Source organism: Fragaria vesca, linkage group LG3 (assembly GCF_000184155.1).
Source record: "Fragaria vesca subsp. vesca linkage group LG3, FraVesHawaii_1.0, whole genome shotgun sequence".
Classification (NCBI taxonomy): domain Eukaryota; kingdom Viridiplantae; phylum Streptophyta; class Magnoliopsida; order Rosales; family Rosaceae; genus Fragaria; species Fragaria vesca.
Window position 1 is genome coordinate 6720123 of NC_020493.1, and position 15016 is coordinate 6735138.

The window sequence follows — 15016 nt, forward strand, 5'->3', positions numbered from 1 at the left end:
TTAACCAGGGCTATTTTAGTCATTTTGGTCTAAATTGATGTCATTTTGAAAGTTTAGGTATGAAACTGATTAGAAAAAAAGATGAGGTATCAAATTGATTTGAGACTTAAAGTTTAGGGTAGTAAACTGAAATTAATTCAAAAATAAAATAAAAATGTCAATCGTTCTGACTTGAATAACGAAAGAGTCTTGCTCAAGTGCAAGAACCAACGATGACAAAACAATACATGATGGTCAAAAAATCACCATAATTTGTAATCCATGAACAAAATCACCATAAGTTTCATATGATGGTAAAAAAATGCCATATGATAAAGAAGAAAATAGAAATTCTAGTATACACAATATGCAAGGATACAATACAATCTTAGCCATTTATATGTTTGAGACCACCGTATATGTATATGTAATTAAGTCATATATTTTAGCTCTTGACATAGTATACACGTCATGTACTAAAAATTGTGTAAGAAAAAATACAGATATGTGAAATTTTAAATACACACCCATAATTTATTAATACACATTCATTGCTTAATACACCCATCATCTAGTTTTTTATTTCCATATTAAACTTAATACACATCCCAAACTGTCTATAATACCCTTATATCTAAAACTAACAAATAATATGTTATTTAGTATAATTATTATAAATTTACTATATATTTTGGTAACTCTTTTACTGTTATAAATATTATAATCTATGTGGCTATCCACGTAATTACTCATTAGTTATGTACTATGATGTAAACCCTACCTCTATATAAGGAGACTAATGAGAATGAATGAGAACACTTCTACCTCCTCTCAATTATTCTCTCTGTGTCTTCTCTTCTTTTTTTCTTTACTTTACAACATTTACATATTTTTCTCTATTTTTTGCTAGAATTTTTTTTTTCAACGTCAAATTTATAATCAAAAGACTATAATTACACAAACTTCAAATCTCCAATGCGACATCAATCATTTGGAATTCAAAAAAAAAAATATCAACCATTTCAAGTTTTTGGAATTCATAAGCTAGTAAAAGTACATTAGGTCATTAGCTATTAAACATATATACCACTTTTTTCAATACAACATGTCAAGATGAACATGTAGTACTTCAAAATGGTCTGCAAGATCAAAACTAAAACTGACATAAAAAGAAAAAGAAAAAAAAAAGAGACAGAACCCAAATGAATCGATGTTAATTGAATAACACATAGAAGTAGTTGTTTCGATAGTTTTAGGGTAGGAGATTAGATTTCTAATTGTGTATTTTTTTTTTAATAATAGATGTCTGTTTTGATCATTAAACATGCTTAAAGTATTTGATGTGAAACATAAATTAATACGAGTGTGTATTAAGAGATTATAGATGTGTATTTAAAATTACTCCTCATAATATGAGATACAATTGTACAAAAAAAATGAAAAACCAACGCCTAAAGCCGTTCTATAATTTCCATAAAAACTTTCCTTATACATCACGGATGTACATTACTCCATAAAAACCGATTCATATAATTTGAAAAGGAAAATACATTAAGGAAACAGATTGGAAACCCACAATGTAAAACCGTGTGATTGCACATAATGATCTTTTCAATTCTTCTCTCTCATATCTGAAAAAATAATATTCAATATTCTCAAGTCTTCATTCTTCTAGACCCCAAAATACAAAGAGAGAAAGAGAGGGTCTCGGTCTCGCCGGCCACCTTGTAGAGAGGGAAAGCAAGAAAAGAAAGAAAACAATTTGCTCTTCTTTCTTTTTCCTAATCTCTCTCTCTAGAAAAGTCAATTCAATCCTCCCCTCTTCTTCTTCCCTAAAACCCATTTCTTTTATCGAACACAAAACCAACCCCATAACCCAACTTTCTCAAACTCTCCGTCGCTCCCCGATCACAATCCCCAAAACCCATCAATTTTGATCTTCTGGGTTTCTTTGATTTTCGGTAAAGGTTGAATCTTTGGGCGCTAGGGTTTGTTTCTGATGAGTTCCAATACGGCGCCGTCTAGCTCAGCAGCCGCTGGATCTGCCGATTCAGCTGCTACCCGGAGGTCCAAGCGCCCCAAATGTAAGATTCTTATGCTTCTTTTGGGGTTTTGAGTTCGTTTTGGAAATACCCAGATGGTGATTTTGTGTGTTTCTGGCTTTGATGTTGTTCTTATCTGTTGTGTTTATGAGTTTTCTTGAAGTTGATTGTGTATGAGATTGTTAGTGAGTTTTCGAGATAGTTTTCGTGTTCATTGTAGAGAATTAAGAAGACTTAAGTTGTGAAGATTCAAGAAACTAAGCTCCGGTGGTCTTAGAATGCAAAACATTAGTTTAGGGGCATATAATATCTGGCAGAGTAGCATAGATAAAGCACTATTACTGTAATGAAGTCATGGAAGATGTGGTAACTGGTTTTGGAAATCTTTATGTGGTTCCAGTTGACCTATGTGAAAGACTAGTTGATGTGACGTAATACCGATTGCAAAGAACCCCAGTTTAGTGCTTGTTAATTAAGAACCTGGTAGCTAATGTAGAGTATCGGGGACCTATTCTGCTTGGAACAATAGTACACAACAAGACGACACTGATAATTGAGGAATTATTGATGATCTAATGCCAATGGATATGCAGTGTGCATAGAGTTTTCAGCTGATATGTGATCTGACTACAATCAATAGGATATTTTACCATTGTGTTCTTGTTCTTCACTTAATAAGCTTTGAGTGGGAATGCATGTGCAGCAATCAAAAGTCGATCTATGTCTTATTGTTTCTCTTTAGTTTTTAGTAGCCGTATGATTGATCATAGACTGAGAGGTATCGTGAAAATTTAATCCTTTCAGATTCAAGATTTACTCAGCAGGAACTTCCAGCATGCAAGCCAATTCTCACGCCAAAATGGGTAGGCTTTCGAGCAATGAATCATGTGTCTGCCTGATATCCATATACCTGTTAGAATTCCAACTGAACTCTTTATACTCTTGTGGTTGCAGGTAATTTCAGCATTCATGCTTGTTGCAATCGTCTTCATTCCCATCGGAGTTGCTACCCTATTTGCCTCCCGAGATGTATGTTCAAGTGAAACCCATTTGATGCATAACTGTATTATTTTCTAGCTCTACATGTCCTTGATCAGGAGCATCTTTTTATCAGGTTGTTGAAATTGTTGATCGTTATGAAACCGATTGTATACCAGCGTCATCTAGAAGTGATAAGGTCAAATACATCCAGACCGAGGGAGATAAATCATGCAACAGAACTCTGACGGTAAGACCTTCATCAATTAACATCAAAGAACTCTAGTTTCCCTTACATGATTCATATTTATGCAGTAACATGTGCATATGTGAGTTCCCATGTTACTGATGGGTCTCCCTTTCTTTGTGAAGGTACCAAAACACATGAAGCAGCCTATATATGTATATTATCAGCTTGATAATTTCTATCAGAATCATCGCAGGTATGACTACTGCCCTGTCCACATTTTCCAACAGTGTTGAGTTCATATTATTACCGCAACACAGTTTCCTTTTGGAAAATCAACAAGTGTGTTCAATGTAAACGTAAGGCCAAATGTTCATCATGTATAATTGCAACTTGATATTAGGATGTTAATAGGTAGAGGTAAATGACATGTGGTCCAAGGAGTACACTATTTTGTGATCATTTCAGCGTTGGTAAGATGTTTATTCGTTAAATGCAGTAGGAATAACAATATTGGTAACCTTTCTTCTAGCAGATGATACATGTGGTATGCCATGCATCACTTCTATAGTAGCACCTAATTGTATCAATAGTGCAGACATGCATTCATGGGGCTGTTTGCACTGGTTTATTGAACTTTACTGCTTTGGTGATAATAGCTTCATGCCTCAGGTAGTTTGTGATTTTTGGGTTTTTCTAAGTATATTGCTTGCCGAAGTCTAGTGTGTATAAACTAGGAAATATATGCAAATAATTCTCTGATGGTTGCAACATGAATTTGTTAGCTATGGTAGTTGCAACATGAAGCTGATCCTGATGGTGTCCAGTTACAATTTTTTTATTTGTTTTATTTTCCCTGAATACTTGGTTTTTAGATACCTAGATTGTTGTTCATGTGCCCTATTTTTACTGCTACTGCAGCATATTCATACTAGTTTGATTGTGGTGTTCTATATTTCAGGTATGTTAAGAGCCGAAGTGATAAACAGTTGAAAGATCCAAAGTCTGAAAGTGTAGTGGATGATTGTAAGCCTGAAGACAAAAATGGTGTACCCATTGTACCATGTGGGCTCATAGCTTGGAGTTTGTTCAATGACACCTATACTTTTTCCCGCAACCAAAGCGAGCCATTATCGGTGAATAAGAAGGGCATTGCATGGAAGAGTGACAGGGAGCACAAATTTGGCAAAAATGTCTTTCCTAAGAACTTTCAGAATTCAACTCTTAAAGGAGGTGCAACTCTCAATGCATCCATTCCAGTAAGTTATTTGCCACTTCTCTTCTCTACTGTTTGACTTTGTATTTCCATTATTTCTCTTGTGCAATGTTGAAAACTCTGAAACTCCAGTCAATTTTGTATTCTTTGGAATAAGGAAAAGGCTGGTGGTATCAGATACACACATTTTTTCATTAGTTGATTTAACAAACTGCTTTTACAAGAAGGCAAGTGCTTAACCAGTTAAATATGCTTTGTTCAACAGTTGAGTGAGCAGGAGGACCTTATTGTTTGGATGAGAACTGCTGCGTTGCCAACATTCAGAAAATTATATGGGAAGATAGAGGTGGATCTTCAGCAAAATGATGTCATACATGTGTCATTGGAGAACAATTACAACACATACAGTTTCAATGGAAAAAAGAAGCTTGTACTTTCGACCACTAGTTGGATTGGTGGCAGGAATGACTTCCTTGGCATTGCTTATCTCACTGTCGGCGGGTTGTGCTTCTTTCTGGCCATGGCTTTCACAATTGTATATCTTGTTAAACCAAGGTAAAATTCTTAACCAAATATGCGCTGCCTACTTTTAATTGCAAGTATAGGGTAATTGCTCATGCGTGTTATTGGTCTGTGGCTTTTGCTCTCAAGTTATATTTACTTTCTCTTCCTAGGCCTTGCCTTTCCTGTCCCAAACTGGGAATCACCTAATCATGCCTTCACAGCCCTCATTTCAATTCATAATGGCATAGTATCTTTATCAGCAAGGGTCCTAGATAATTTGAGTATGGTCTGGTTCTGGTTGTGATATATGGAACCCTTAAACAATGACCGATCCTCTTCTTTTCAGGCAACTTGGAGATCCTTCGTATTTGTCGTGGAACAGAAATCCAGGAGGGCACTAAGCATGTTTAACTGCTCATATCAACAGCTTGCCAGAGCGTTTCCTGAAGGCCTACTTAATTATGTGTATATTAATGTTATCATCAACATGGGCAGTACATATGATTTCTACAAGCATTTTGGTCATTTGGAGTTTCTTTGTTTTCCCCAGACTGTTGAAAGCGTGACATTATGAACTTCCTGTATAATTTCAGAAATAGTATTGGTTACAAAAAAAGTTTCATCTTGACTGACATTTGATCTTCATCCTGTGTAAAATCGACTGGCATTAGATATTCTTTTATTATTTTTAAAGCACCCTCAGGAGAATGTTGGAAAGGTATTTGCCTTCAGGGTAGGATGGGTCAATTGTATGATCACATGCTGCTCCAGCATCCCTTAGAACGGTTATTTTTCTTCCTGCTGCTGATGCTGCACCCTGATAAAAAAGACAAAAGTAACAACAAATTTCATCGATTGTACAGCAGCAGATCATTTGCCATAAGTAACCAAATTTCATTCTGGAGTTTGGACATAATTGATCTACATCCTGTTATCACATTCTGGTATAACAAAATCCATAATCTTCCAAAAAAAAAAAACTTAATCTTACAACCGCCTGAATTTTTGTAAGTCTATAGACCTGAGTTCTTTGCAGGGTATTCTCAAGTTCTTAACATAATCTAAGATGACAAAGGTACTAGCTGCAGAATAAATAAAGAAAAGAACTTGCCTGAAGAATGCGCAAGAATGTCCCACTTTGGGTCATCGCTCCTGAACACGAACAAGTCATGAGAAGGCCACCTCTCCTTGTCAATTGCATTGCTAATGAATTTAAATTCCTATACATTCCTGATGCATTTTGCAAAACCTGGATTTGATAATGACCAAAAAAGAAGGCATTAAAAAAACTTGCAGAGGAAGCTACTTAAGGGAAACAGTTGGTGTACTCAGGACACTAAACATGGTACACATTACACAGTATGGGCAATATATCATTTTTGAAAGGAGAAGCGCAAGATCCGCAAGTACAAATAAACTCGGAGTCTGCCTGTATGAATGGAAGCAGCTTGAACACATGCTATGATGGAAACAAAGAGTTTTGATTATAGGAGGAACAAAAGACTAGTACCTTCTTTCGTGGTGCTAGTTTAGGAGGATCTAAGATGACAATATCCCATGATTCATTCCTAGAAATTGCCTCCTTCATAAACGCACTTGCATCTTCTTTCACAAATGATAATATTCCAGGATCCATGTTGTTAAGAGCAATATTTTCTTTAGCTAGTTCGATAGCGCCCAATGATGAGTCAACACCTGATGAAATATAACAATTCGAAAAATTTAATTAGCATTCAGGATGCAATCTTAAGATGTCTTGTCCTGATGAATTATCGAGTTCTAGATCTCTTTTGGGAGCAAAAAACCAAACAGTTACAGTATAATTTTCAAGAAAAGAACACAGCAAAAATAGTCTCTCAGGCCAACCATTCTCTTTACTACAGAGGAGGCTTCTACCACACAATACAACTCTCACTGCTATAATGTTACGACTCCATGAATCATAATGAAAATTCTTTCTCCCCTCGCTCAGTATGGAGTTGTCGAACGAAATGCTCACTTAGGTTTTTAAGTCTCAGTCGTCGTTACTGAGGCAGACCAAACAATTGAAATTTGGGACAGAAGTCAATAACCGATGCCAATATAGTAAGTATTGAAACTGGCTTTCAACCAAATTTTATACCTGTTACATTTACAGCACCACCTCGTGCAGCATTTAGAGCAAAACCACCACTATAGCAGCAGATATCGAGAACCTTCTGATTGTCCGAAATTGTTGATACAAACTTACGGTTTTCACGCTGATCAGCATAGAACCCTGTCTTCTGCCCCTCAAGTGAAATGGCATAAAAAATCCCATTTTCCATAACCTAAATTATTGCAAAATCAGAATATGTACATGCAACACATCCTATGCCAAATCAAAGTATAAGTAGAACGGAAATTTATAATCCTATGCCACTTTTGGTCAAGCCACTTTTTATATTGGAATGTGGACAAATCTTACCTTTGTTCTTTGAGGGCAAGTAGATGTATCCATTTCCTTCAAATTTGACACATCCAACCCTTCTTCTTTTAAAATTTCCACAGACGGTCTCCAGTTGATATGATTAATTTCATTGATTCTACCAACACAAGCCTCTATTTCTGCTTTGTACTTCTCAACCCAAGCAGCAGATGATGCAATTACTGCTACATCTCCAAATATGTCAATTATTAGACCTGATAGTCTGTGGTAAAAAAAATCATATCAAACTGAAAATCAGTGAACTAGTATCTCTATAATAAGTCTACATAAATGACAGACAAGAAAATCAAGAATGTTGAAATTAGATATGCACAGGAATTTTCTAACAAAAGACAAGAGAATGGTCATCTCATACTGAACATATATAGCAATGGATCAAGTACAAGAGATGCTGTGAAGTAAGGAGAACACTAATCAAAGTCCGAGAGATATCCTAAAGCTGAATACCTGTCTCCTTCACTATTAACAAGACGAAATGCATTTGTACTAGCTGATGGAATCCCCAAACTCTTACGCAACTCGATAGCTTCATTAATTCTCATCTCAAGCAGTTTCTCCATATTCAATGCGCACGAACAATCCCTGTTACATAAAGATTAGCAACCGCAACATCACTGCAAGTGTGAACATTTCAAACTGCACATATAGACAGTTACCTTGTTGCTTCCTCATCCAGCTGCATAAGCCGAACACAAAACATTGAGGCTGAATTATACATCCCCCACCCTATTGGCTTCTCTGCTCCATCAGCTACTAGCACAACGTCTCCAGTTCTGGGTGGCGGTTTCCCAATTATTCTATCAACTGCTCCGCTGTAGACCATTGGACTTCCATCCTTGAACAGTTGTGTCTTCCCCTTTTTCAGTACTACCCTCGCAACACCTGCCGAGCCGGATCATTTCGCGTTGTGAGTTGAACAAATTTTGGAAAAACAGAAAAATGCAGGACATTTACAAGGACCCATAAGCAAAAACGTTCAAACTTTGAGTGATTGATATCAAAGTAAAGCTACCCTTTAACAATGGAAGGTGAACAGATGGGGAGAGAGGGTGTATATACCTTTGGGGTGAGAAGAAGCGAGTTGTTGAAGGGTGGTGGCGGCGCATGGTAAAGAAGTAGGAGTAGTCAGAGACTTTATCAGGCGGGATGGAAAATGCTGCATCACTTTTCTGAGCTCGGGGCTGGTGAGTGTAACTGGATTTTTGGGTAAATGTCTTCTATGAGCCAAATATAGGTTGCTACCGGGTATGGGTTTGCCCAGATTGTAAATGGGTCGGATTCGTAAACCCTAAAACCTGCTAATTATTTGTCTATTTTTTTTTCTTAGAATATGTTGTATGGTGAGTTGTGACTCGTTACATATTCAAATTTCATTAACATAGTGTGAGAGGTAGATAAATGAATAAATTTCATTTTCTCCCTGTTTGGTTTATCGTATGCAATACTATTCTCTTATATTGTTTGGAAATTTACATGTTGTTTATTTAAAAAGGTTAAAGTACAAGTGAACCAAAATGACAATCCACAATCTAATAAAAAAGTTAAGAAATAAAAACACATATGTGTTACCTGTAACTTTTACGAAATAACATACTTATAGCTATAAAACAGAAGTGCGATTTGTCTTCATGTCTTCTCGAACCTAAACGAAAGGTTAGCTCATTAAAACCTTGTTTGGAACAAATCTTGAAGAACCACTGATTAAAATAGTCTATTTAGTCAAAAAAAAGAGTGGGCAAGTTTTCCGGGTCGGGCTTCTCATCCAATAGTGTTGGACAGAACTACCCATGGTATTGCTCCAAAATCGCACAATATTGGCTTATCATTCGCCTCCGGACCCCAGAGTTTGCCTTATTCACTCACCATTTTCACACCAACACAGTGAGTCTCCATCTTCTCCTTCTTTCTTCTTTCTCTTTCTTTTCGCTATTATCGATTCCTTTCCAAACTAAAGTCGTATTCTTTCCATTGATTTCATAGAAGGTTTTCGCAAATCAAAGCTGCTCATACAGAAAGGAACCGGGCTCAGGTAAAAATCAAAAACCCATCTGTCAGTTCCATAATTTGGTTTATGAATCACAATCTATTATTGAGCTCCCTACATTCCTAAAGGACAAGACTTTAATTCATTATGAGATTTTTTTGGTTTAAGTATTTTGCTTTTGGCAATAGAATTTGGTTAGACTTACATGAGTAACTTTATATGGATTGAACTGGGTCCTGTTTGGCTTAGTTTTTTTATGGGAGGAATTGGGTTTATTGAAGGTTTTATGGGTTGGTGTGTCTGTGTGTGTAATGTGTAGAGACAATTGAGGTAAGAGTCACAAGATGCATAAGGATAAGATTTTCAAGCTCGCCAAGGGATTCAGGGGGAGGGCCAAGAACTGCATCAGGATAGCCAGAGAGAGGGTGGAGAAGGCCTTGCAGTATTCCTACAGAGATCGCCGCACCAAGAAGAGAGACATGCGTGCCCTGTGGATCCAACGGATCAATGCTGGCACCCGCATTCATGGTGTAAGTTTCGAGTTACAAGTACTGTGATTTATATGATGAGCATGGTATAGTTTGGTTTCAGAGAGTTGTATACTGTTAGGACTTTTTACTGTGACTGCTTTGTTGCATGTGGTATTGTGGTCCTTATCTAATTGAGTTATTGCTGAATTCGTTGATTCATTGCCTGCCAATTTGACGAAAATAGAGAGAAGAATACATGTGAAGATAAGTGATCAGTTAATATGCTTTCGGTCAAACTTTGAACAATGAGTCGATAATCTCGTTATTATGGTGATATAACAATCGAGTCGGTGACTGCTGTTTTCATTGTTCTTACATGTTTCCTAACATGTTACTGGCATGGGGAGGGATGTGGGGGTGTCCAATAATGGCAAAAGAACAATTTCAGGCCATTTTGATTGGTGTGATTCTAAGTGACCTTTGTTCCAGCTTTCCTGTTCTCCATTTTTCTTTCTTTATTTTTGTCCTGTGTAAGATTGGGCTTTGGAGTCGTATAATTATGCAATTGTCATTTGTCAAAAACTAGCACTCTAGCTATATATGCCGTGGAATAACGAATCTGTATGTTTCTGTTTGCTTTTGTAGTTTGTACTGATTTTAATAGATTACTTGAGCACTTGTGACTTATTGTTTTTGAACTTGGTTAACTAGAAGTAGTTAGCAAGTGAAAAATAAGAGTCCTAATTGAGATGTATTAAATAGTTTGTACTCAAATACATGTGTGATTTGTTAGTATGTAAAATCCTGGCTGTAATGTACAGAGCTTTGCTTAGTATTTTGAAATTGACTTCTGGTGTTAGCTTCGTATTAGTTTTCATCTTAATTAAAGCATATTTGGATCAGTCTTGTATGGTTGGTTTGGGCAAAAATTAAAGTCAGTACTGCTTAGCTTCTGAGATTAAGATGTGTGGAATGAAATGTCTTTTTGGGCCTTGTGGCCTGGAGATGCAGTTGAGCTATTTCATTGGTCTGGAATAGATTGCTAAGTGATCTTGTTGAGTTACTTCAGTGATTTTTGGGTGATTTCCTCTCAGTATATGTTTTCCAGTGAATGCTGAACTGGGTTTCTGTTCACTTTTTGTCAGGTTAATTATGGGAATTTCATGCATGGATTGATGAAGGAGAACATTCAGCTAAACAGGAAAGTTTTATCAGAGATTTCTATGCACGAACCATACACATTCAAGGCCCTCGTAGATGTCTCTCACAGCGCATTCCCTGGGAACAAGGCAGTGGTTCCTCCCAAAAAGGAAGGCCTCCAAATTCTTTTGTAATTGCCATTTAGATGGATCATCTTTGCCTGATCTCTTAGAACTTGTATGAAAGAAAACATTTTCGGTATTGTTTCTTTGGCCTTTAGATTTTGATTCTTACTCGTTAATGCAGATTTTCAGAACCTGCAATCATATCTAGTTTCTGTTGATATAATAAAATTGATGTGGCAAACAAATATACATGGAAGGAACAATGTTGGAGCTAGAAAATTCTTATTTCATCTTCAAACACCAACAATTAAGACCCAATTAAGACCATTTGGATGATTATCAAATTGTAATAGGTTTACTATACTATGTAGGATTAGGTTTTTGTTCTACCTACCTAAAAGGTATTTAGAAGTGTCCATCAATGAGTAAAGATACACATCTCAAATAATATTTTTGCTATCTCTCTATTTTAACGTTTCTCCTTCAAATATATATAAGGGAAAATGTAATAATTTAGAATACACATAGAAAACTTCACATTATCAACCTTTTTCAAACTGTGGTTCAAAAGAACATTAACTTTACATAAACGAGAGGGAGAGCAAGAGATGGTAACCTAACAAAGCTTATGTTACATTCTGCGCACGTATCAAATTGCTCGCTGAAAGAGTACTTTGTTAATGTGATGGCTAATGACTTGAGAGTCACAATAGGTAGAATAGTAAAAACTCCTCGCTACGGTGAAAAAGCCTTGCTTAATCAAGGATCCTGTGTCATCCGGAGCTTTTTCTAGTACCAATTCCACCAACTGTTGCATATATGATTCTATTTCTGGGGTTGTCATATTGATTTTCGTCATGCAGTTGCCGTTATGATTTACCTGAGACAATACAAGGAAAAAATTATCTAACCACGAGCCAAATCATAAAACCTAGCATCGATAGAGGGCATAGAGGTCAAAATTAACCAAGTAACCTTGTTCTTTTGGTCTCGGTACGAACGAAGTTGATTGCAAATTTTGTTGGTTAGGCCGAAAAGCTGCTCATATTCTGAATTATTGGACATCAAATCTTGGCTAAGGCCAGCAGTTTGATTTATCATTTCCACCAGTAGCTCAGCCTCATCTTTGTACGTCTCCCCAGTTTCTTGCCACTTCAGTAGCCATTTTGTCCACTATATTTATTCAACAAAGATGTAATACAAAAAATCAAGACAAGAGTATAATTATTTGAGTCATTTCATATTTAATCAGCACTGTTTCGCTAGAATAAGAACTAGAAACTCACAGCTTGACATAGAGATTCGATAATGTTTTGGCGATGTAGCACCATTGTAACCGATGAGAGTTGGCTTAGGGTTGCCAATAAAGCTCCAACAATTCCTTGCCCTGCGATCTTGTTTTTGTACAACCTACTACGTAACAAAGCAAATGTAAATAAAATAACTAAATATTGCATAAGAAAGCACCTCATAGAAAAAAAGAAAAAAAAAAACACAAACACAAACACACCCAAGAATGCATCTGAATATGTACTAACTTTTATTACCTTGTAGTCCCATGGTCTTGCATATTGGAGAAGAATTTGAACTCATCAACAAAAGCCTTCTTATCTCCGTCACTTAGACATGAACGCACAATTGTATCAACCAGGCATGCGGTTTTAGCCCAGGCAAGTCGCTCATTAGCTCTTTCAGGTTCAAAAATGCTCGCTGCTGCAACAAAATAATTTGTGAGGAGAGTCTTTTCACTCAATCCATAGTCTCCTAGTTCCCAGTCTCTGTACCACCTACATGCATCGGATAATATTATCGATTATTGACCATAACTAACTGAAATGTACAATTGTTGGATAATGTTTATATGTTGGGTTCTGTTTGATTACTTTTGAATGTTGTCCCATTCCTTGAGATGCAGTGCTTGGCAATCGTTGTAGTCAAGCCTTGCCAGCTCCAGATACACATTATTGCTAATGTTGGGCATGCTAAAAAGTTAACAGACAGGCAGAGGTGATGTTGTTAGAATAAAAGCAATATAAATGTTGGAGAAAATTTTAAACATATCAAATATAATGATGGTATCAAAATGTGTGATTTTTTTAATTTAAAATAAAAAAGAATTATATTACTTCATCAACGACCAAAAAGTACTTAAATAATATATGTTGTCCTCCACTAGGTTTGTTAAATGAGGCTAACAAGCGCCATGATATGTACCTTCATTGATTACGAATAGGCTCATATAGAGCGTGTAACAAAAATCTCGATACGTAATTTCGTGAAAAAAATATTAGCTGCCTAAGACCTCAATTGGTGTACACTTAACAAACTTAAAAATTAAGTAATAAAATTATATCTGATGCTCAGGTTGGGAAAGCCCAAGGCTTAAGTCGTTCCCATAGACCTATATCTGAGCCCAAACTCAGGTACAACCCATATCCTCCCAGTGAAGGAACTTGATTCTGTTGAGGACCAACTCCAACGCTAGTCACCACCTCCCTTTTGTCCAGCTAGCACTGAACCTTGCTTCATTGTCCCAGCTCCAAAACTCGAGCCGCAAACAACCTCTTCCATATTACAACTCGAATTGATCCAACAAACCACCCGAGCCCGAAGTCTCAGTCCATATAGCGTTGTCGCCTTCGACAACCTAGCTTTCACGCAAAACCTCGATTTCAGATTGAAAGACTCAAATCAAACTCACTCACCCCGAGGGGTCCACAAACACCCTTAGAGCAACTCCAGTAAGAGTGTCAAAGTTTTTGGTCAAATTCAAATTTTGACATGTGAGGTGGATTTTGACAATTTGACAAATTTTCACTCCAATCATTTTGTCAAAAGAGTTGAATATTTTATTGTTAGATTTTTATTATGAAACCTCAACTATTCTATCTCTCCCAGTTTCTCACAGATCAAACTCAACTCAAACTCTGCTTATCTCTTTCTCACCGATCAAACACAAAAATCCTATTTTCCGTTGGAGATTTTGATTTTGACTACACCGTTGGAGATGCTCTTAGCCACCACAAGCTGCCACAGTTGGTGCCTTCGAAATATCTCGATCAGGATTCCAACGCCATTGCTTGAAAAAGCAACACCTCTTTGAGCCCACGTTGTCGTCATCTCGCCTCTACTTGATTTAGGGAGCGGGAGCACACGCTGCCGCCATATAGGTTTCGTATCCCCAAGCCACTCCGCAAAGCATGAAGCATCATGCCTTTTTATCAAAAGATGTGATTTGTGTTTGAACATTTTGAGTTTATTTGAAGTAATGTGACCAAAATAAAATGGTACAAGTAAAAATATACCTTACCATTTGAAAAGGTACATATACGCAAGAATAAGAATGAGGTCCCTTACCTGAGTTCATGCCCCCCTTATATATGTGTGAACCACACGTCGTATTTATGCCGTATTCAATATCACATTTACGAGAAATTTTTCTGTGCTACGGAAGGATCATGTCAACTTGTCTAGTGGTCCTCTCTGACCAATGAAACTTCAACACATGGCTTTTCTCAAAACAACTCATATCAAGATGATATATCTAGTCATTAATTTAATATTTTAATTGTTTTCATTGTTATATTTCTTAAAACAAATCTTCTCCATCAAAAAGAAAAAAAAACAATAGAGTCCTCTTCATCGAAATAAAGAACAAGTCCTACAAATCCATTCCTCCTCTTCATCGAAAGAAAAAAAAAGGGTAAAATATTGTATAGTCCTTGTGGTTTAAAGTCGACATCTGTTTAGTCCTTATGGTTTTATTTTAATCTGAATAGTCCTTAAAGTCACGATTTTTCATCCAAATCGAAAGAAAAATAAAGATAAAATATTGTATAATCCTTGTGGTTTAAAGTCGACATATGTTTAGTCCTTATGATTTTATTTTAATCTGAATAGTCTTTAAAGTCATGATTTTTCATA

At 36.4% G+C, this 15016-nt stretch overlaps 3 protein-coding genes and 1 pseudogene across 5 annotated transcripts in view; 2 read left to right on the forward strand and 2 right to left on the reverse strand.

Moving 5' to 3' along the window:
* The first annotated feature begins 1635 nt into the window (after positions 1-1635).
* On the forward strand, positions 1636-5874 carry LOC101307673 (ALA-interacting subunit 3-like). The gene is made up of 8 exons (XM_004293774.1): positions 1636-2063; positions 2826-2884; positions 2976-3050; positions 3136-3249; positions 3372-3442; positions 4148-4445; positions 4668-4957; positions 5253-5874. Exons 1-8 carry the CDS (start codon positions 1979-1981, stop codon positions 5305-5307), a joined length of 1047 nt encoding a protein of 348 aa, XP_004293822.1. The 5' UTR covers positions 1636-1978; the 3' UTR covers positions 5308-5874.
* LOC101300708 (ribosomal RNA large subunit methyltransferase I-like) lies at positions 5595-8535 on the reverse strand. The gene is made up of 8 exons (XM_004295504.1): positions 8433-8535; positions 8030-8255; positions 7821-7955; positions 7353-7575; positions 7029-7215; positions 6417-6601; positions 6018-6155; positions 5595-5723 (listed from the first exon to the last, which is right to left on the reverse strand). The coding sequence occupies exons 1-8, from the start codon at positions 8533-8535 to the stop codon at positions 5595-5597; spliced, it is 1326 nt and encodes a 441-aa protein (XP_004295552.1).
* A 688-nt stretch (positions 8536-9223) lies between these two features.
* LOC101298870 (50S ribosomal protein L20-like) lies at positions 9224-11316 on the forward strand. Of its 2 annotated transcripts, XM_004293833.1 has the most exons (4): positions 9224-9254; positions 9357-9402; positions 9677-9887; positions 10973-11316. In XM_004293833.1, exons 3-4 carry the CDS (start codon positions 9702-9704, stop codon positions 11159-11161), a joined length of 375 nt encoding a protein of 124 aa, XP_004293881.1. In that variant the 5' UTR covers positions 9224-9254; positions 9357-9402; positions 9677-9701; the 3' UTR covers positions 11162-11316. The 2 variants fall into 2 exon arrangements, with proteins under 2 accessions (XP_004293881.1, XP_004293880.1); XM_004293832.1 differs by lacking the exon at positions 9224-9254 and having other exon boundaries at positions 9259-9402.
* A 425-nt stretch (positions 11317-11741) lies between these two features.
* Positions 11742-15016, reverse strand: part of LOC101300992 — a 16927-nt pseudogene continuing 13652 nt past the window's right edge. Inside the window, exons 9-13 of the transcript XR_184365.1 lie at positions 12976-13074; positions 12640-12879; positions 12379-12502; positions 12068-12265; positions 11742-11972 (exon numbers count right to left, since the gene is read on the reverse strand). The product of XR_184365.1 is annotated as an ent-copalyl diphosphate synthase, chloroplastic-like (transcript). The remainder of the gene's footprint in view (positions 11973-12067; positions 12266-12378; positions 12503-12639; positions 12880-12975; positions 13075-15016) is intronic.

What these genes read in the sequence shown, in the direction of transcription:
- LOC101307673 (XM_004293774.1), top strand. Translation starts at nt 1,979, where the DNA reads ATGAGTTCCAATACGGCGCCGTCTAGCTCAGCAGCCGCTGGATCTGCC. An exon ending in CAATTCTCACGCCAAAATGG is followed by an intron (nt 2,885 to 2,975) that starts GTAGGCTTTCGA and finishes TTGTGGTTGCAG; the next exon opens with GTAATTTCAGCATTCATGCT. An exon ending in TTCTATCAGAATCATCGCAG is followed by an intron (nt 3,443 to 4,147) that starts GTATGACTACTG and finishes TCTATATTTCAG; the next exon opens with GTATGTTAAGAGCCGAAGTG.
- LOC101300708 (XM_004295504.1), bottom strand. Translation starts at nt 8,535, where the DNA reads ATGCAGCATTTTCCATCCCGCCTGATAAAGTCTCTGACTACTCCTACT. An exon ending in GTTAATAGTGAAGGAGACAG is followed by an intron (nt 7,576 to 7,820) that starts GTATTCAGCTTT and finishes TTTTTACCACAG; the next exon opens with ACTATCAGGTCTAATAATTG. An exon ending in AACTAGCACCACGAAAGAAG is followed by an intron (nt 6,156 to 6,416) that starts GTACTAGTCTTT and finishes TATCAAATCCAG; the next exon opens with GTTTTGCAAAATGCATCAGG.
- LOC101298870 (XM_004293833.1), top strand. Translation starts at nt 9,702, where the DNA reads ATGCATAAGGATAAGATTTTCAAGCTCGCCAAGGGATTCAGGGGGAGG. An exon ending in CTGGCACCCGCATTCATGGT is followed by an intron (nt 9,888 to 10,972) that starts GTAAGTTTCGAG and finishes ACTTTTTGTCAG; the next exon opens with GTTAATTATGGGAATTTCAT.